This window comes from Xyrauchen texanus, chromosome 48, assembly GCF_025860055.1.
Source record: "Xyrauchen texanus isolate HMW12.3.18 chromosome 48, RBS_HiC_50CHRs, whole genome shotgun sequence".
Classification (NCBI taxonomy): Eukaryota; Metazoa; Chordata; class Actinopteri; order Cypriniformes; family Catostomidae; genus Xyrauchen; species Xyrauchen texanus.
In genome coordinates, this window is record NC_068323.1 from 2,981,042 (window position 1) to 3,003,644 (window position 22,603).

The 22,603-nt window shown below is 44.0% G+C and overlaps 1 protein-coding gene across 1 annotated transcript in view; it reads left to right on the forward strand.

Annotated features, from left to right (window-relative positions):
- The first annotated feature begins 317 nt into the window (after positions 1-317).
- The window catches only part of LOC127639469 (uncharacterized), an 808,968-nt gene continuing 786,682 nt past the window's right edge, over positions 318-22,603 (forward strand). The window contains exons 1-6 of the mRNA XM_052121520.1: positions 318-343; positions 522-593; positions 1,022-1,068; positions 7,431-7,528; positions 16,126-16,164; positions 18,081-18,339. Of these exons, the coding sequence (XP_051977480.1) occupies positions 318-343; positions 522-593; positions 1,022-1,068; positions 7,431-7,528; positions 16,126-16,164; positions 18,081-18,339 (541 nt within the window). The remainder of the gene's footprint in view (positions 344-521; positions 594-1,021; positions 1,069-7,430; positions 7,529-16,125; positions 16,165-18,080; positions 18,340-22,603) is intronic.

The window sequence follows — 22,603 nt, forward strand, 5'->3', positions numbered from 1 at the left end:
GTTTGTTCGGGGACATGTTCAAGCGCCTCATGGATAAGATCCTCTGGCCCCATGCTGCGTATGCCGCTGCCTACTTGGATGATAATATTATATACAGTAATGATTGGCAGAGGCATATGCAGCATCTGAGAGCCATCCTAAGGTCGCTGAGACGGGCAGGGCTCACGGCAATCCCAAAAAAGTGTGCAATTGGGCGGGTGGAATTACGGTATCTGGGCTTCCACTTGGGTCATGAGCAGGTACGTCCCCAAATTGATAAAACCACAGCAATAGCGACCTGCCCAAGTCCCGTGTTCAAAAAGAAGGCGAGACAGTTCATGGGGCTGGCTGGCTATTACAGAAGGTTTGTTTCTAATTTTTCTGATGTCACCAGACCCTTGACTGATCTCACTAAAAAGGGGGTACCAGATCCAGTCCAGTGGATGGAGGTGTGCCAACAGGCTTTCATGAGAGTGAAATCTGCACTCTGTGGCAGGCTGCTTTTACATGCTCCTAACTTCTCTCTCCCCTTTATTTTACAGATGGATGCATCAGAGGGATGAGTTGTGGGCCATGCTCTTGCAGGAGGTGGAGGGTGTGGAGCGCCCCGTGCTGTAATTAGTCGTAAGCTCTCTTTGAGTGAGACTAAGTGCAGCACCATCGAGAAGGAGTGCCTTACCATCAAGTAGGCAGTCCTAACCCTCCGCTACTACCTGTTGGGGTGGGCCTTCATCCTCCACTCGGATCACACCCTGCTTCAGTGGCTCCACCGCATGAAGGATACCAATGCACGGATCACTCGTTGGTACTTGGCACTTCAGCCCTTCAAATTTAAGGTGGTCCACAGGCCATGGCCACAGATGGTTGTGGCTGATTTCCTCTCCAGGAATGGGGGAGAGTTGGCAGGCCGGACGTTGCCCGGGCCTGAGTCGGGCAGTGGGGGTATGTGGAGTGGGACGTGGTTGTGTGTCTGTCACTGGGGAGAGAGAAAGCGTTAAGGGCCATCACCTGGTGATTAATGATGTGTAACACATGTTTCTAGCTACAGTGATGACAGAGATGGGCTTGAAAAGGCCACAGAGAATGCCAGTGAGAGTTGCATGAAGCTCAAAAGCCACTTCTGTATCTGAGAAGTCTGTTTAGTGATCGTGAAGCTGTCAATACGCTTCCTTCCTGTCGGAAACAAAACAGAAGACTAATAATTCTCTGTTTAGGCTCACAAATGTAAAAATTAAAAAATAATAATGACTTGAATTATGACTAAATGTATATTTTAAATGACCCATTTTATCCCAAGAAATTTCAAAAAAAAATTTCATTTTAAAATCTGCAGCATTTTCCTCACTTTGGGTGTGAGATTTTAAAGGTGCTATATGTAAGACTAAGAACAAGTGTTGTCATCAAAATATTGGAGAGTTTTCTGTCACAGACTCGAAGCTCATGCGGGTTGCCAGAAGGTTGACATGCAAATTAGCCAACTCAGCCTCCATTTTAAAGGATTTCTGGGCTTTCAGCTGTCTCCATCTTCCAAAAGCATCTCCAGTATTTATCCTTGTTTTACTATGCCATGAGGTTGTTTTTAGATGGATGGCGAGGATTTTTAGGTTGGGTTGAATCCGTTATCTCTGATCCAGTTTATTTGGTGGCTTCCATGACTGCAGCACACTCAAATGATTCTTCACCAGATCTGGATTGTGGATGGGTGCAGTTGGGCTCATTAGTATGTTTAAGGAAATCATGCTTGTATAACTATAGCAAGAGGGGTCTGCAACAAGGGTCAATGGTGGGGAGCCTTAAAAGACGTGTGTCCAGGGGCCTCATGATCGTTCCTGTTCTTAACACGTCCCCACCCAAGACTGGTCAAGATTTGATATTCTACAGTTTAAACAGTGTTAAAACAATAGATTACTTGATACATTTGTGCATTTAAAACAGTTTTATGCATGTGAACCATTAAGATGGTTGTGTTGAACTCATCAGTGGTTGTCTTGATGGATCTTCTCATGTGTCGAGTCAGTTGACTGAAAGCAGCTGTGGTTAAACTGGCATGTTTGATTGTGGTTTGTAGGAACCAAAGAGCCATGAACTGCTGTGAACTAAAGACACGGTTCTGAATCTAGTTTTGACCGCTGTAGGATGAAGATTAGAAATCTGATAAAAGGCCAAACATGAGAATGTCTGTCAGATCCACCTGTCAGGAAACTCCTGGACTTAAATAGAAAAAAATGAGCTGCAGTAGTTTATGAGAGAGATAAAGATCAAACGTAGATCTGGATGTGGAGTAAAATGAAGAACTGACGTGTCTAAAGTTCACACATTTATTTCTCTGAGTGTGACTGTGGTCACTTTATCTTTACAGTTTCTCTGACCTCTCTTTTTATTCTCAACGTGTTATTTTCAATCCCACTGGGCTTCAACTTTTAAAAGACAGTTTAATGTTTATATGTAAATTATATTTACTCTTAATAATAATAATACATGTTTATATTTGCTTGTTTCAGCAGGAAACTGATGGAGTGCGTACTCCAGGTAGGGAAGGAGGTATTGCCCCAAGTGAAGGAGTTCAAGTACCTCGGGGTCTTGTTCACGAGTGAGGGGACAATGGAGCGGGAGGTTGGCCGGAGAATCGGGGCAGCGGGGGCGGTATTGCACTCGCTCTATCGCACCGTTGTCACGAAAAGAGATCTACTGGTCAATTTTTGTTCCTACCCTCACCTATGGTCATGAAGGCTGGGTCATGACCGAAAGAACTAGGTCACGAGTACAAGCGGCCGAAATGGGCTTCCTCAGAAGGGTGGCGGGCTTCTCCCTTAGAGATAGGGTGAGGAGCTCAGTCATCCGTGAGGAGCTCGGAGTAGAGCCGCTGCTCCTTTGCGTCGAAAGGAGTCAGTTGAGGTGGTTTGGGCATCTGGTAAGGATGCCCCCTGGCCGCCTCCCTAGGGAGGTGTTTCAGGCACGTCCAGCTGGGAGGAGGCCTCGGGGAAGACGCAGGATTAGGTGGAGAGATTACATCTCCACACTGGCCTGGGAACGCCTCGGGGTCCCCCAGTCAGAGCTGGTTAATGTGGCTCAGGATAGGGAAGTTTGGGGCCCTCTGCTGGAGCAGCTGCCCTCGCGACCCGACTTCAGATAAGCGGTTGAAGATGGATGGATGGATGGATATTTGCTTGTTGTCGGTGGTGTTATCCACTCCTGCATTCATTTGATCCAAGTCGCAAGTACATTTTTTGTTATTGAAAGGCCAAAGGAGATCTCTTGTATTTTGTGGATAATCATCTGGTAAATTGTCATCTAACATTGTACCACACTGAAAACTGAGCCTTGATATTAGTGTTTCCTCAGCTACCTCACCGGACATTAAAATGCAGATATGAGGGGTGTTGTGGGATGGGTGATCAGGGTTCCCACTCTTTTCAAGTCAAAAGTTTCCAAGACATTTTATGTAATATTTCAGCAAAAATACATGCGTCCATTTAAATTGAATGTCCTGATTATACATTGTGATCAGTTGAATGCCACTTTGGTGAATAAAAGTAGCAAAATCAGTACATATTCCAAACTTTTGGCCGCCAGTGTATATATAAATATCGTTCATATATATTCTTACGTTCATATACTTTTCAGAAATAAAGGGGACATGTCATTATTTACCATACAGTAAAATCACTGAATAAACTCATTCAGTTTGTATACATGTTTATTTTGTTACTACATGATACAGGATTTCAAACACAAAATATACAACATGGCAAGTATTCACATCTTGTTCAATGTCCAATATGAGTGTTTTCAGATGATACAGTCAGTGTTTTTCAGGAGTCTTGTATGGGAAGAATATGATTATTCACAATCACATGGAGGTGGCTGACATCTTAAACAATATAAGTAGGGGCAGACGCAGCACATCCTCAGATATAGTCCCATGTAATGTCCATATACAGTATAACACTATTCCTCAAGATACTAAATACATAAATAAATCCCAACTTAAGTTTGACCATGAGAATTTATATTCTTCAACATATGATTTCAGGAGAACATGGATTACCTTTGTTTCCTCACCTCTCTCTTCTTCTACACCTCTTTATTTCTATATGCTTCTACTACTCTAAACTTGTATGTCGCCCTCTAGTGTCTGGTTTGTGTATAACATCACATCTACTAAAACATAGTGACAGCTTCAGAGTGTTACAAATATATATATCCTTGTCTAAAGTTTATAACTCAAATTTTTTAGTGGTTAAACATGACAGCAATGTTGGAATGAATCTTATTTTTGTACTATATAAATACTGAAACTATTTAGTCGGAGCAAAGCAGAGATGACACCAGATGAGCAGAGAAAGCACCATTGACTAACATAGTATGAATAAATAAAACAATACTATGGAAGTCAATGGTGCCCCCCAACTGTTTGGTTACACACATTCTTCAAAATATCTTCCTTTGTGTTGAGCAGAACAAAGAGATGTGTTCAGGTTTGGAACAACTTGAGGGTGAGTAAACACATCAAATAGACGTCTGTGTGATGTATGTGTGATATCAGGGTATAACAGGATGATGAACAGACACACACATACACACACACACATACACACATACACACACACACACACACACACACACACACACATACACACACACACACACACACACATACACACACACACACACACACACACACACACACACATACACACACACACACACTCACACATACACGCACTCACACATACATGCACTCACACACACACACACGCACACACACACACACACACACACACACACACACACACATACACACACACATACACACACACACACACACACACACACACACACACACACACACACACACGTGCTGGGGACTTTAATGTCACAGATTGTAAGAATAATAATAACTTTTATTTGAGAATGACCCGTTAGCGTCTCCTCCATCTTGTCTGCAAACATGCAGTTCTTCAATGCAGCAATTATTCATAAATTAATTATTAAAACACCTGCAACACCCTGAAAATGAGGCCGCGCACTTCCTGTTCATTGAATCTATTTATATTTCTCTTTATCCTCTCTTGTTTTCCAGCACATCTGCCGGTTCCTGTGATCATCAGAGACTCTTCTCTATATTCTTCAAGCTCTAAATGTGTGTTGGTGTGTTCAGTGGTGAATGTGACACAGGTGACTCTCTCCTGGTACAAAGGAAACAGTTTATTGTCCTCCATCAGTGTGTCTGATCTCAACAGAAGTCTCTCTCTGGAGGTGGAATATCAGGAGAACAACACCTACAGCTGTGTGATCAACAATCCCATCAGAAATCAGACTAAACATCTCAACATTACTGAAGTCTGTCAGCCGTGTTCAGGTACATCAGTGGTGATATTAATGTTTTGTTACTGTAGATTCATTCATCATCATGTCGATCACTCATTTCACATTTGGTGTGAATAGAGACGCTTAAAACAGCATCAAAATCATCTCTCTCTCACACTCTCTCTCTCTCTCTCTGTCTCTCTCTCTCTCAGTTTAGTGTGAGCACGCGCAGGGAAGATAATTTATACTGAATTTACGATGTTACACGTGTATAAACCTTCAGAAACCCGTTAATCCAAAATGCAAATGGTGTTATTTTGCGTCTCTAACACTGTCGGTCTTCTGACGCCTTTTAAATCGTTCCTCTTCCTTATTTTACATCAGCTTTGACAATAATTGTAAATATAACAGAACTACTCATCTGCAGTTACACCTGTTACATCTCTCTAGATCTGACATATACAGGGATTTTCTCTGCCATCTGAATCAGACAATTTAAAATAATTATAATAATAATATACAAAATAGAGCTGCATGATTTGGGGGAATGTCCTATTGCGATTACTGAGGTTAATATTGTGATTATTGGGGTTGATAATGCGATTATTTGGGTTCGTATTGCGATTATTGAGGTTGAGAATGCGGTTATTGAGGTTGGTATTTTGATTATTGAGGTTTTTATTGGGATTATTGAGGTTAATATTGTGATTATTGAGGTTAATATTGTGATTATTGAGGTTAATATTGCGATTATTGGGGTTAATATTTTGATTATTGAGGTTTTTATTGGGATTATTGAGGTTAATATTGTGATTATTGAGGTTAATATTGCAATATAATAAACAATAATTCAACTTGCTTGTTATGAAGTAAAATGCACAAATAGAGAACTGAAAATGCTGAAACTGAAACATACAAACTAGCATCAACAACAACAATTATAAATCCAGTGTTTTCAAATTAAAATAATATTTTACTAAATTAAATAATATCTTTGCATTACTGCAGACTTGTTATTTTCTCAATATTACTCCTAAATAAAATAGAACAATAAATAAGAACAAACTTTCATGAAAATAAGATTGTCCAAACAAACGGACATTTAATCAGGATGTAACATGAACTTTCTATAAACTCTTTTGAAAAGGAAACTGGATATAAAAGTGTGTTTCACTCAAACCACTAAAACTGTTGTTATTGTTGTGTATACAGTATGTACATACACACATTTATTGTTGTCATTTTAGAGTTATTTTTCACATAAGATTGATCTTATCATGATGATCTCATCAATGATGCAACACTTTGTGAGCTGCAGACAGCGGGGTGAGACAGCGGGGGTGAGGCGAGCATCTCCGTGTTAGAGGCGCATCATCCGGCAGAACTTTAAATCTGTCCCGGTCTCAACTCCCGCTCAGATTGGGTCTCTTCCGCGACTGGTTGAAGCTCTGACAGCACTGAGAATGACAGTTTTGGAGTTTGTGTTTATTTACACGTCACGCTCCCGTATTATATTAACTTTAATTATTGATGAAATAAAGATATATCGCCAAGCTGTGATCTGTGTTTCTGTGATATTTTCTCTGTTATGTCTGCTCGGCGTCCATCTTCACCTGATTTCCACGCTGCACACCACAAACTCACATGACCGCACGTGCCTCTCCCTAAACTGAGACTGACTGCTCATGTTTTTATTAGCGGGGTAGAAAATGGGCAAACAGCTCTCCGAGAGAATGGGCCGTCAGGTCCACACATGAACATCTGCGATTGCGATATGATTAATCAAGCAGCATTAATACAAAACAATAATTACATAATTATATACAATTATAATAATTATATACATAATATGAAAATATATTATCTATATTTAATATTTAGTATATAATCTGTTTTTACATCAGTAATGTTCTGACTATACTTAGTGATCAGTTGAATGCCAATTTGGTGAATTAAAGTATCAATTTCCTTCCGAAACAGCAAAATCTGTTCATTATTCCAATCTTTTGCCCGTGCTGTAGGTCAAACCGCAGTGACACATAATAATAATTTTTCTCTAAGCTGATAGTTTGTAAAACATGTCCCTGAGCAACTAACAGAGTCTTCTGAAAAGACTTCTCATGGCTAATTTATTTTCTCAGTAGGCTTCGCCTGTGGCTGTGGTTTCACTGAAGCTGTGATCCGATTGGTCGTCTCTGGTCTGGTGGGCGTGGCTGCTGTTGCTGTGCTGGTTTATGAGGTCAGATCTAAAAGTGTTGGACAGAAGACGAGAGAGCAGACATCAACACTAAAGTAAATAACTGATGAATAAGATATTCAATCATCAGGACGCTAGAGGGAGACATTCTTTAACATCTGGATCCATTCAGAGCATGTCAGCAATTTCCTCTTCCCTCTCCAAACATCCTCCAAACATCCACCAAACATACTCAAAACATCCTCCAGACAGTCTCCAGACACCCTCCAGACAGTCTCCAGACACCCTCCAAACACTCTAAAAAAACCTCCAGACATCCTCCAAACATCCTCCAAAAATCCTCCAGACATCCTCCAGACATCCTCCAAACATCCTCCAGACATCCTCCAGACATCCTCCAAACACCCTCCAAACATCCTCCAGACACCCTCCAGACATCCACCAGACATCCTCCAAACACCCTCCAGACAGTCTCCAGACACCCTCCAAACACTCTAAAAAAAACCTCCAGACATCCTCCAAACATCCTCCAAACATCCTCCAAAAATCCTCCAGACATCCTCCAGACATCCTCCAGACATCCTCCAAACATCCTCCAGACATCCTCCAAACACCCTCCAAACATCCTCCAGACATCCTCCAGACACCCTCCAAACATCCTCCAAAAATCCTCCAAAAATCCTCCAGACATCCTCCAGACATCCTCCAGACATCCTCCAAACATCCTCCAGACATCCTCCAAACACCCTCCAAACATCCTCCAGACATCCTCCAGACACCCTCCAAACATCCTCCAAACATCCTCCAGACATCCTCCAGACACCCTCCAAACATCCTCCAGACATCCTCCAAACATCCTCCAGACATCCTCCAAACATCCTCCAGACATCCTCCAAACACCCTCCAAACATCCTCCAGACATCCTCCAGACACCCTCCAAACATCCTCCAAACATCCTCCAAAAATCCTCCAGACATCCTCCAGACATCCTCCAGACATCCTCCAGACATCCTCCAGACATCCTCCAAACACCCTCCAAACATCCTCCAGACATCCTCCAGACATCCTCCAGACATCCTCCAAACATCCTCCAGACATCCTCCAGACATCCTCCAAACACCCTCCAAACATCCTCCAGACACCCTCCAAACATCCTCCAGACACCCTCCAAACACTCTAATTAAACACATCTGTTTAATCCTTTATGAACCTTAATCCGTTCACCATATTACCAACGTAAGAGCTGAAATGTATACAAAACATGTAACTGATCAGCTAACATTGTTCACATTTACATTTGTGCAAAACTAACATATTAACAGACAAAATGCTCATATCTCAACTGATTTAACAAACTTTTGCCTCTTCAGAGGGGCTGCAAGTATGAATTTGACGTTTAACCACGGCTCCGTGTCAAAGTTATTGCCGTATTTGGGATAACAAGCTATATGCTATAAAACTGCGCTATCCAGGGCGCGCGCGCTTCCAAAAGAAAACAAAAGCGCGCAGCTTAAGTCAACCATTTCAATACAAAAATTTCAAAATAAAAGACAATCACCTTTTCTGTAGCAAAATATACTTATGGTTATTTACAGTAAGAATGATGAAATGACAGAGATCAAGTTTTTCAACAGTTTTTAGACTCTACAACAAATCTTTGGTCGTGTCCACACTCTCATTCATCCTGTCTGTCATAAAAGTTGACCAAACAAGAAAATTCTGTCAAACCTGTGTAACTTTCATGAAACAAAAGGAGATGTTCTTCTCATTCACCATTAGGACTAGAGGTCGACCGATATAGGATTTTGCCGATAACTATGTTGGGACGACAAGCCAATAACCGATTAATCGGCCGATAGTTTTTAAAATTGATACTGAATGAAAAAAAACAACATTTAAAGTAGAGATGCACCGATACCACTTTTTCTCTTCCGATTCTGATGCCGGAAATCTCAGTATCGTCCGATCCCGATCCGATAACAGTGTTGATATTTGCATAATCAGTTTATAATAGCTTTACATTATTGTGTGGAATAATTGGGAGTAAGTATAATATGTAAAGAAACACAAACTTCTAACGACACATTATTTCAATATAAATGTATCGATTATTGAGAAACACTTTATTATTAACTAGTTTACTGGATAATGTAGCAGCAACATTAACAGTAATTCAAGTCTTCAAGTCTTCAGTAGAAAAGAAACCAGTGTTTAATTTGTGTCACATTGTTGTAACCGCTTGAGGTTAGCGTTAATGTTAGCGTCCTCTCAGTCTGGTCTGTAAACATACTGCTGTTCTCTATTAATGCAGCATCTATTCAAGACATTAATTACTTTATAATGATATGACAACATGTACTGTATACATACATTTGAGTTGGTGTTGGTGTTTTAATCTGCAGTGTTCAGCTCCGTGCAGTCTCACGTGTCAAAACAACCACCACGAGGCATCAGTGATAGTTTTTATTTCACCTCTAGAGGGCGCTCCCATACTGTATAACGACTGCGCACCCTTCCCAGCTGCTCCAGCACCAGACACAACGGGGGAAATTATCGGTGTGGATTTTTGCCAATAACCGAAAGTTCCAGAAATCGTTAACGGTGTTGATTAATCAGCAAAACCGATATATCGGTCGACCTCTAATTAGGACTGCACAATTAATCAGAACAATAATCAATGTTATAATTATGGATTCACTAATTGTGAAAAGTGTCAATTACAGATTTATATGCATCAAAGCTTTCTAAGTCACAATCAGTGTTTTGTTCTATTATAATCTATTAAAGGAATAATTCACCTACATATCTCATCATTTACTCATCCTCATGTCATCCCAGATGTGTTTGACTTTCTTTCTTCTGCTGAACACAAATGAAGATTTATAGAAGAATATTTCAGCTCTGATACAATACAAGTGAAGGATGACCAGAACTTTTATACATTAATCTATAATAATAAGTATATATAATAAGGATTTACATGTTAATCTGTTTCTCACCCACACCTATCATATCACTTCAGAAGACATGGATTAAACCACTGGAGTTTTATATAAGTATAATTATATATTTATAGACACTGTTCAGAGATCAGAGAATTCTGGCCAATCAGACGAGCTCGTTTGTGCAGCTCATGTTTTATTTATTAATGCTTGAACAACAATAACATACAAACACACAAACACAAAATAAAACAATCATTTCTACATTATTGACACACATACACACACATCTTACAACAAATTGAGAAAAGTTACAATTGAATAAAAAAATACAAAATATTTAAAGTTATATAGAAATTAGAAGCGAAACACAAGTTGATAATTGACATGAGAAGGACACAGACAGATTATTAATACAATAACATACAGACATTAATACACTAAAGCTGCTAAATTCATGGATTTCAATATTTCTTCATAATATTTCAGGAATCTTTGGGTCTATTTTTATGGTCATTATAATAAACAATAATGTCTTTTAAACTGAAAGATTGTGTAACATCGCCAGAATCAAATATGTGAGAATCTGGGTCAGACCAAAATTATTTGGAAATGGGGCGACCAAAAAACCAATGTGCAAATTTACATTTATGCTTTTATCCTGTGGGGATCGAACCAGCGACCTTCTGATTACCAGTTATGTGCTTTAGTCCACTACACCACCACCACTCCAGATGTCTCTAGAACATGAGCTGTCAATGTCCAAATATACACAAATGATAGAATTGTGTAATGCTGAGTAACGAGGCTGACGAAGAGGTGCGGATCCAAATGCAGTTTGAACTTTATTAACTGAATAGACAGAGCAAAACACAAAGCAACAACCCACGATGGGGAAAAGAAACGTAAACTCGACAGGGAAACCACGGTAGACACACACAGGGAACTGGGGAGAGAAGCACACACCAGGCTAACATCAAACGACGATCGACAAAGACAGCACAAAGACACGGGGTATAAATACACAAACGTGGGAAAGGTGGCCAATGAAAGAACAGAACTCAAACAAGGTAACAAGGTGATAAACAGAAACCAAAGGCAAATTAACCAGGGCAGGTGTAAACAATGAACAGTGAATACGAACGCTAACAGAGGGTTGTGGAATCAAATAAAGGACTAAAGTGACAACAAGATGGAAAACGAGAGGGCAACAGTGAAACGAGACAGGGTGGACTATGGAATTAAATAAGGGACTAAAGTGAAAAGTGACAAGATGGAAAACAAGGGGGCAACAGAGAGACAAGACAGGGTGATCGTTACATAGCCCCCCCTTTAAAGATCGGATGCCAGACGATCAAAAAGTAAAAAAAAACACAAAAGACAAAAAGACCCACAAGGAAAAAGGCAAAATGAGGGCACCAGGGGCAAACACACAGAGACAGTTCACGGGGGTACAAGGGGCACTGCGACAGTCCACGGGGGCCATTAGGCAGTCCAGGGAGGTGGAGAGGGTAGACAGGTACACCGGGGGGGTACACTGGGCAGGCAGGAAGTCCGGGGGGCACAGAGGGCAACACAGGCAGAACTTGGGGGCCGAGAGGGCAGGCAGGTAGTCTATGGGGGTGTGTCAGGGGACCAGGGTCAGGGGGCCAGGAGAGAGGACTCAGGACGGGAACAGGGTCAGGAGGCCTGGGAGGAGGCCACAGAATAGTAGCCGGCTTCGGTGGCCTGGGAGGTGGTTGTGGGCCAATGGCCGGTTCAAGGGACCTGGGAGATGACCACAGGGCAAGGGCTGGTTCAGGGAACCTGGGAGGTGTGGCCACTGGGGAAGCTGGCGGAGCCGCGTGAGGCGGAGCCAAGGAGGACCTCTGAGGCGGGGCAGTCGAAGACTTGGGTGGCGGCGCCGCAGGAGGTATAGGCAGGGCCGCAGGAGACCCTGGGGGCGGAGCAGTAGAAGGCTTGGGAGGCGGAGCTGAGGGAGGCTCGGGAGGTGGAGCCGGGGGAGGCGATGGCGTAGAAGGCTTGAAAGGCGGAGCTGAGGGAGGCTCAGGAGGCGGAGCCGAAGGAGGTCCTAGAGGCGGAGGCCTGGAGGGCTCTGGAGGTGGAGCCGATGGAGGGGGTGCCGTAGGATGCTCTAGAGGCGGAGCCCTAGAAGGCTCTGGAGGCTCAGGAGGCGGAGCTGAGGGAGGCTCTGGAGGGGGCTCGGAAGGCAGAGCCGTGGATGGCTCGAGAGGCTTGAAGGGTGGAGCACTGGGAGGCTCGAGAGGCTTGAGGGGCGGAGCCCTGGAAGGCTGAAGAGGCTTGGGGGGCGGAGCCACGGTAGGCTCGAGAGGCGGAGCCCTGGAAGGCTCGAGAGGCTTGAGGGGCGGAGCCCTGGGAGGCTCGAGAGGCTTGAGGGGCGGAGCCCTGGGAGGCTCGAGAGGCGGAGCCCTGGAAGGCTCGCGAGGCTTGAGGGGCGGAGCCCTGGGAGGCTGAAGAGGCTTGGGGGGGCGGAGCCATGATAGGCTCGAGAGGCGGAGCCCTGGAAGGCCCGAGAGGCTTGAGGGGCGGAGCCCCGGGAGGCTCGAGAGGCGGAGCCCTGGAAGGCTCGAGAGGCTTGAGGGGCGGAGCCCTGGGAGGCTCGAGAGGCTTGAGGGGCGGAGCTCTGGAAAGCTCGGGAGGCGGAGCCCTGGAAGGCTCGAGAGGCTTGAGAGGCGGAGCCCTGGGAGGCTCGAGAGGCTTGAGAGGCGGAGCCCTGGGAGGCTCGAGAGGCTGAGCCCTGGGAGGCTCGAGAGGCTTGAGTGGCGGAGCCCTGGGAGGATCGAGAGGCTTGAGAGGCGGAGCCCTGGAAGGCTCGAGAGGCTTGAGTGGCGGAGCTCTGGGAGGCTCGAGAGGCGGAGCCCTGGAAGGCTCGAGAGGCTTGAGGGGTGGAGCCCTGGGAGGCTCGAGAGGCGGAGCCCTGGAAGGCTCGAGAGGCTTGAGAGGCGGAGCCCTGGGAGGCTCGAGAGGCTTGAGAGGCGGAGCCCTGGGAGGCTCGAGAGGCGGAGCCCTGGGAGGCTCGAGAGGCGGAGCCCTGGGAGGCTCGAGAGGCGGAGCCCTGGGAGGCTCGAGAGGCTTGAGAGGCGGAGCCCTGGAAGGCTCGAGAGGCTCGAGGGGCGGGGCTCTGGGAAGCTCGGAGAGCGGAGCTCTGGAAAGCTCGGGAGGCTTGAGGGACGGAGCCCTGGAAGACTCGAGAGGCTTGAGAGGCGGAGCCCTAGGAGGCTCGAGAGGCTTGAGAGGCGGGGCTCTGTAAAGCTCGGGAGGCGGAGCTCTGGAAAGCTCGGGAGGCGGAGCTCTGGAAAGCTCGGGAAACTCGGAAGGCGGAGCTCTGGAAAGCTCGGGAAACTCGGAAGGCGGAGCTCTGGAAAGCTCGGGAAACTCGGATGGCTGAGCTCTGGAAAGCTCGGGAAACTCGGATGGCGGAGCTCTGGAAAGCTCGGGAAACTCGGATGGCGGAGCTCTGGAAAGCTCGGGAAACTCGGATGGCGGAGCTCTGGAAAGCTCGGGAAACTCGGATGGCGGAGCTCTGGAAAGCTCGGGAGGAGGAGCCCTGGAAGACTCGAGGGGCTTGAGAGACTCGGGAGGCGCTGGCTCTTGGACGGTCACGGCCATTGGCACTGGCACTGGCTCTTGGACGGTCATGGCTACTGGCTCTGGCTCTTGGACGGTCAAGGCTTTGGGCACTGGCTCTTGGACGGTCATGGCTGCTGGCACTGGCTCAGGGACGGTCGAGGCCACAGGCGCTGGCTCTTGGACGGTCAAGGCCACAGGCGCTGGCTCAGGGACGGTCGAGGCCACAGGCGCTGGCTCAGGGACGGTCGAGGCCACAGGCGCTGGCTCAGGGACGGTCGAGGCTACAGGCGCTGGCTCAGGGACGGTCGAGGCTACAGGCGCTGGCTCAGGGACGGTCGAGGCTACAGGCGCTGGCTCAGGGACGGTCGAGGCTACAGGCGCTGGCTCAGGGACGGTCGAGGCTACAGGCGCTGGCTCATTGACGTTTGAGGCTTGCGGCACTGGCTCATTGACGTTTGAAGCTTGCGGTACTGGCTCATTGACGTTTGAGGCTTGCGGCACTGGCTCATTGACGTCTGAGGCTACAGGCTCTGACTGGGTTACCGTGGTTGGCGAGGATTCGGGCTCTAGCTCGCTCACGGTGACATGCGTGGGCTCTAGCTCGCTCACCGTGACATGCGTGGGCCGGGAGGCGGAAGCCCGTCTTCTCCTCCTTCTCCGGGCAGACGCAGTGGGCCGCGCTGGCTCGAGGAAGGCGACTGGCGTGGGGACGGGCTCGCTAACAGGTGGGGCTGGCGCGACAGGAAGCGCCAAGGACGACTGGGGAGTCTCCACAGTGGGAGGAGAGGTGGAATCCTCCTTGGCGAAGACCACGGTGTAGGGTGAGCCGCAGACCAGTAAGGTCGCCTCCAGGAAGTCGTGGAGGGTCCACCCAAGCGTTGCCGGCGGTAACCGTTCTCTGAGCGAGCCGTGTAACGTGTCCCTGAAGAAGACCACCAGGGCTGAGTCCGGGAAGTCCGTTAGCTTCGCCAGCGCGAGGAAGTCGCTGATGTGGTCTTCAACAGGGCGGCCTTCCTGTCTAAGGTTGAGCAAGCGGCAATTGGCCCGTATCACTGCTGGATCCATTGTGGTCGATCGTTCTGTAATGCTGAGTAACGAGGCTGATGAAGAGGTGCGGATCCAAATGCAGTTTGAACTTTATTAACTGAATAGACAGAGCAAAACACAAAGCAACAACCCACGATGGGGAAAAGAAACGTAAACTCGACAGGGAAACCACGGTAGACACACACAGGGAACTGGGGAGAGAAGCACACACCAGGCTAACATCAAACGACGATCGACAAAGACAGCACAAAGACACGGGGTATAAATACACAAACGTGGGAAAGGTGGCCAATGAAAGAACAGAACTCAAACAAGGTAACAAGGTGATAAACAGAAACCAAAGGCAAATTAACCAGGGCAGGTGTAAACAATGAACAGTGAATACGAACGCTAACAGAGGGTTGTGGAATCAAATAAAGGACTAAAGTGACAACAAGATGGAAAACGAGAGGGCAACAGTGAAACGAGACAGGGTGGACTATGGAATTAAATAAGGGACTAAAGTGAAAAGTGACAAGATGGAAAACAAGGGGGCAACAGAGAGACAAGACAGGGTGATCGTTACAAATTGACGGGGTGTATTTGATGTACAATTCTGAAATGTGTTTGTCTTATTGGAAATACAATCGTAAAAGCCGGACCGTTTTCCAATCGATATCTTCTACCAAGAACCTCCAACAGAACGTTCCTCTTGCTCAAATGTACTTTTTAAATTGAATAATCTGGCGTACATTTCTTATTTAATAGATCAATTCCTCCAAGAGTAAATGGTATTGTAACTGTACTCCTTGGATTATATATGGAGTGACTTTAATAAAGTAAATGAACCCAGCTGAGATTGATTTAACCGCTGCACTAAACTCTTTTGGAGAAACCGGGAAATTATGGAAAGTCATAAATTGCTCATAAATCAAAACATTTCCTGAGTCATCAAATAAGGAAAGGATACAGCTCATCTGTTCCCGGACTACACTTCCCATAATCCCCTGCCCTCATCACTGCCAGCTGTCATGATTGTGTCCTCACCTGTGTTTCATGAAGTCATTGTTCACTGTGTAGGTGCCCAAACGAGTAGAGGAACAGTGTGGGTCCTCTCAGGTGAGTATCATCTCATAAGTGTGCACCTAATGTAAGATCACCCTTATGAGAATTTATCATGAGTACCATGTTTTTATTTATTTGAATATGTATCTTTATAGGAATATCATAGTAAAGTAACTGTCCTTCAAGAACACAAATCGGCCATAATAATATTAAATATGAATATAATTTTCCCCTTTCACTGACTTCCATTTAACCATCATCAGTCCTGATCATAACCAACAAATATTCCTTTATTTTCAGGATTTTTAAATGAGAAACGGTCATTAAATCCATTAAATCTCTGATCAATGTTTTCATCTCCAGTGCAGAAAGTCGGAGCCACTGACAGTAAAGATTTATTTTAAATGACTTTTTCATTTCACACTCACTAGATTTATTATTTATGGCTGAAATTGGGGGATTTTTCGCCTCTCATTGAACTTTTTTTAGCACTCAAGACTTTCTGGACATGGTGGTGTTGCTACTGTTTTTAATATGACACACAGATGTGTGTTCCAGTTTTGAGGTACAGCTAATGAGGATTGACATTAGGGGTCCTGTACTGTGTGCACTGGCAGGACTCCTAAATTTAACAAGGACTTTATTCAATAATGAGTTCCTCTCTAATATTGTGTCTCGCTGTGATCGATGATTCTTGGGGACTTTAATATTCACCTTTATTGTCCAACAAACCTTTAGTGAAAGATCTTTTTATTGCTCATTGAATACATGAACTTTTCACAGTAAGTTTCCAGCCCGACTCTTAATTTGGGGCGTTCACTAGATCTGGTGTCACATGGTTTTCCTGTAAGCCACCTGAGGATGATTGATGCTATTTCAGAGCATTTGTCTGTTCTTCTCCCACTCCTTATAACATCATGTACATCGGTCTGCCTCAAACTGCTATTTTTCATCTTCAAATTGTTCAAAATGTGGCAGCTAAACTTCTCACCGGAACAAAAATAGGGATCATGTTTCTCCCGTTTTAGCAACTTTACATCGGCTTCCCGTCAATTATAGAATTGATTTTAAAATGACTGTCTGTGTACAAGGCTTAATCTGGTGGCACACCAAAATACATCAGTGACCTTTTGATTCCTCACTTCCCCAAAGACACTTCGATCGTCATCTTCTCTTGTCTGTCCCTTGTTGTTGCTGCAATCAAAGGGTGGTCGGACCTTCTCCGCTGCAGCTCCCAAACTTTGGAACGGGCTTCCCTTTCACATGAGGTCTTCTCCTTCACTAGCTAGTTTTAAATCCGTTCTTAAATCTTCTCTGTATTTATCTTTTGATAGTTCTTAGATTAAGTGTTTTATGGTTTAGTTACATGGACTGTATTTTGTTTGTTGTACACAGAGGCAGACTGGCCATCGGGAGAACCGGGATATTTCTCGGTGGCCCGGCCGTGAAACGGGGCCGAATTGGTCATGATAAGCTGAAATGGGCCGCCACATTATGCAGAACGGGCCACAGTGGCAATGATATGCTTTTGGGCCAGATTTTACACACAGGCAAATTTCTCAATACACACATACACAACACACTCTGACATCCATACCAACAAAAACACACAATTTTATCTGCATCATTTATTCAATTAGCCAAAAGTGCTCTAACACAGAGAATAGAGGAAAATCCTGTATTTGCTCCATAGGATAAACATGAGGAAAATGGCGCCATCTGGTGGACAATATTAATTAAAACGTTGAACTCTTGGCTCCAGAATGAAAGTATAATATCATATAATTCATGATTTTATGCTTTAATGTCACTGGGATCAAATATTGCAGTTTTAATGGGTTTCAATGGGGACATTTTTGTCCTGAAGGTCCTGAGTGTGACTATTTTGTGTACACGGCAATGCAAAGGAATGGCAGAGGATTCGACGAGTCGACTGTCATTGATGTGGCTCAGCTCTGTGTTTTCATCAGGTTTTTGGAGACATGGGTGCAAAAGAGCTACTCCCCATTTTGCCATTGATAGGACACACTAGAGGTGAAGATATTTTCCAAGATTTCATGGAATTTGTCAAGACCCAATTGCTCCTCTTCAAACTCATCTCTATCACAAATAATGGTGCTCCAGCAATGGTGGGCTGTACTAGCGGGTTCATTGCATTGTGCAAACAGAGTGAATATTTCCCGAACATCCATAATTACCACCGTATAATCCACCAGCAGGCATTGTGTGGTAAGATTTTAAACATGAAAGAAGTGATGTTTACAGAGAAGGTTATTCCGTGCACATTTGGAGGAGACAGGTGCAGAACACACAGACCTGTTAGATGTTAGATGTTTAAGTAGAGGTACATTTTTAGTGAGATTCTCAGAGTTGTTGCCTGGAATCAAAGATTTTCTGAAGCTTTCAAAACATGCAGAATATGCCCAGCTAGAGGATTACCAGTGGCTATTGGATTTAGTGTTCCTGACCGATCTCACTGACCTGCTGAATGATTTTAATTTAGAGCTGCAGGATAAAGATGAACATGTAATCAACATGATCAGTTCAGTGAACACATTTAAAAGCAAGCTGGCAATGATGTTGGTTTAATACATTTCTGAATATCTTCAAACATTTTAATTCACACTCAATATTGGGTGTCCAGTAGATTTACTTGTAGAACTTCCTGCTTGCAGTTCCTGTCTGAGCTCTTCCGCTGAGTTCTGCTGCCGTTAACAAACACTTACTTGATGTTACCTGCAGAGGGGGTCATAATGCTGTTATCTCATCACCAGCAGTGACAAGGGTCAATAAAACATGATACAGAGAGAACAATACCATAACCCTATACATGACAGGTGTGCTCCCTGACAATTAATATATATATTAATATAATCAAAGGAACAAAAGGTTGAAATGTGAATAAAATGACACTCAAATTCACACTGTGAAACAGAGTCACTGTGAGAGAGCTGTTAGAAACCGGATGTGTTTCCATCTTCAGTCACTAGAAGGAGTTACAGCAGTGAGATCAGCATTAGAAGAGTCATTCAGTCTGTATGTCATTACACCAGCAGCACTGACGACATTACAGGACATTCATTGCAGGAAATATTCCAAATTGTGTGCATGATATCAGTTGATCATAACGGACTAATATGTGATGCTAAAACACTTTTATATGGTAAAAAGTTTATGGAAACTGAAGCACTTACACACATTTATGATTGTTGAGCATTTCATTTTAAAATCTGCAGCATTTTCCTCACTTTGGGTGTGAGATTTTAAAGGTGCTATATGTAAGACTAAGAACAAGTGTTGTCATCAAAATATTGGAGAGTTTTCTGTCACAGACTCGAAGCTCATGCGGGTTGCCAGAATGCTGACATGCAAATTAGCCAACTCAGCCTCCATTTTAAAGGATTTCTGGGCTTTCAGCTGTCTCCATCTTCCAAAAGCATCTCCAGTATTTATCCTTGTTTTACTACGCCTCTGGTCATGGGTGTATTTAGATGGATGGCGAGGCTTTTTAGTTTGGGTTGAATCCGTTATCTCTGATCCAGTTTATTTGGTGGCTTCCATGACTGCAGCACACTCAAATGATTCTTCACCAGAGCTGGATTGTGGATGGGTGCAGTCGGGTCCATTAGTATGTTTAAGGAAATCATGCTTGTATAACTATAGCAAGAGGGGTCTGCAACAAGGGTCAATGGTGGGGAGCCTTGAAAGACGTGTGTTCAGGGGCCTCATGATCGTTCTTGTTCTTAACACGTCCCCACCCAAGACTGGTCAAGATTTGATATTCTACAGTTTAAACAGTGTTAAAACAATAGATTACTTGATACATTTGTGCATTTAAAACAGTTTTATGCATGTGAACCATTAAGATGGTTGTGTTGAACTCATCAGTGGTTGTCTTGATGGATCTTCTCATGTGTTGAGTCAGTTGACTGAAAGCAGCTGTGGTTAAACTGGCATGTTTGATTGTGGTTTGTAGGAACCAAAGAGCCATGAACTGCTGTGAACTGAAGACACGGTTCTGAATCTAGGTTTGACCGCTGTAGGATGAAGATTAGAAATCTGATAAAAGGCCAAACATGAGAATGTCTGTCAGATCCACCTGTCAGGAAACTCCTGGACTTAAATAGAAAAAAAATGAGCTGCAGTAGTTTATGAGAGAGATAAAGATCAAACGTAGATCTGGATGTGGAGTAAAATGAAGAACTGACGTGTCTAAAGTTCACACATTTATTTCTCTGAGTGTGACTGTGGTCACTTTATCTTTACAGTTTCTCTGACCTCTCTTTTTATTGTCAACGTGTTATTTTCCACCCCACTGGGCTTCAACTTTTAAAAGACAGTTTAATGTTTATATGTAAATTAAATTTACTCTTAATAATAATAATACATGTTTATATTTGCTTGTTTCAGCAGGAAACTGATGGAGTGCGTACTCCAGGTAGGGAAGGAGGTATTGCCCCAAGTGAAGGAGTTCAAGTACCTCGGGGTCTTGTTCACGAGTGAGGGGACAATGGAGCGGGAGGTTGGCCGGAGAATCGGGGCAGCGGGGGTGGTATTGCACTCGCTCTATCGCACCGTTGTCACGAAAAGAGAGCTGAGCCGAAAGGCAAAGCTCTCGATCTACCGGTCAATTTTTGTTCCTACCCTCACCTATGGTCATGAAGGCTGGGTCATGACCGAAAGAACTAGGTCACGAGTACAAGCGGCCGAAATGGGCTTCCTCAGAAGGGTGGCGGGCTTCTCCCTTAGAGATAGGGTGAGGAGCTCAGTCATCCGTGAGGAGCTCGGAGTAGAGCCGCTGCTCCTTTGCGTCGAAAGGAGTCAGTTGAGGTGGTTTGGGCATCTGGTAAGGATGCCCCCTGAACGCCTCCCTAGGGAGGTGTTTCAGGCACGTCCAGCTGGGAGGAGGCCTCGGGGAAGACGCAGGATTAGGTGGAGAGATTACATCTCCACACTGGCCTGGGAACGCCTCGGGGTCCCCCAGTCAGAGCTGGTTAATGTGGCTCAGGATAGGGAAGTTTGGGGCCCTCTGCTGGAGCAGCTGCCCTCGCGACCCGACTTCAGATAAGCGGTTGAAGATGGATGAATGGATGGATATTTGCTTGTTGTCGGTGGTGTTATCCACTCCTGCATTCATTTGATCCAAGTCGCAAGTACATTTTTTGTTATTGAAAGGCCAAAGGAGATCTCTTGTATTTTGTGGATAATCATCTGGTAAAATGTCATCTAACATTGTACCACACTGAAAACTGAGCCTTGATATTAGTGTTTCCTCAGCTACCTCACCGGACATTAAAATGCAGATATGAGGGGTGTTGCGGGATGGGTGATCAGGGTTCCCACTCTTTTCAAGTCAAAAGTTTCCAAGACATTTTATGTAATATTTCAGCAAAAATACATGCGTCCATTTAAATTGAATGTCCTGATTATACATTGTGATCAGTTGAATGCCACTTTGGTGAATAAAAGTAGCAAAATCAGTACATATTCCAAACTTTTGGCCGCCAGTGTATATATAAATATCGTTCATATATATTCTTACGTTCATATACTTTTCAGAAATAAAGGGGACATGTCATTATTTACCATACAGTAAAATCACTGAATAAACTCATTCAGTTTGTATACATGTTTATTTTGTTACTACATGATACAGGATTTCAAACACAAAATATACAACATGGCAAGTATTCACATCTTGTTCAATGTCCAATATGAGTGTTTTCAGATGATACAGTCAGTGTTTTTCAGGAGTCTTGTATGGGAAGAATATGATTATTCACAATCACATGGAGGTGGCTGACATCTTAAACAATATAAGTAGGGGCAGACGCAGCACATCCTCAGATATAGTCCCATGTAATGTCCATATACAGTATAACACTATTCCTCAAGATAATAAATACATAAATAAATCCCAACTTAAGTTTGACCATGAGAATTTATATTCTTCAACATATGATTTCAGGAGAACATGGATTACCTTTGTTTCCTCACCTCTCTCTTCTTCTACACCTCTTTATTTCTATATGCTTCTACTACTCTAAACTTGTATGTCGCCCTCTAGTGTCTGGTTTGTGTATAACATCACATCTACTAAAACATAGTGACAGCTTCAGAGTGTTACAAATATAGATATCCTTGTCTAAAGTTTATAACTCAAATGTTTTAGTGGTTAAACATGACAGCAATGTTGGAATGAATCTTATTTTTGTACTATATAAATACTGAAACTATTTAGTCGGAGCAAAGCAGAGATGAGACCAGATGAGCAGAGAAAGCACCATTGACTAACATAGTATGAATAAATAAAACAATACTATGGAAGTCAATGGTGCCCCCCAACTGTTTGGTTACACACATTCTTCAAAATATCTTCCTTTGTGTTGAGCAGAACAAAGAAATGTGTTCAGGTTTGGAACAACTTGAGGGTGAGTAAACACATCAAATAGACGTCTGTGTGATGTATGTGTGATATCAGGGTATAACAGGA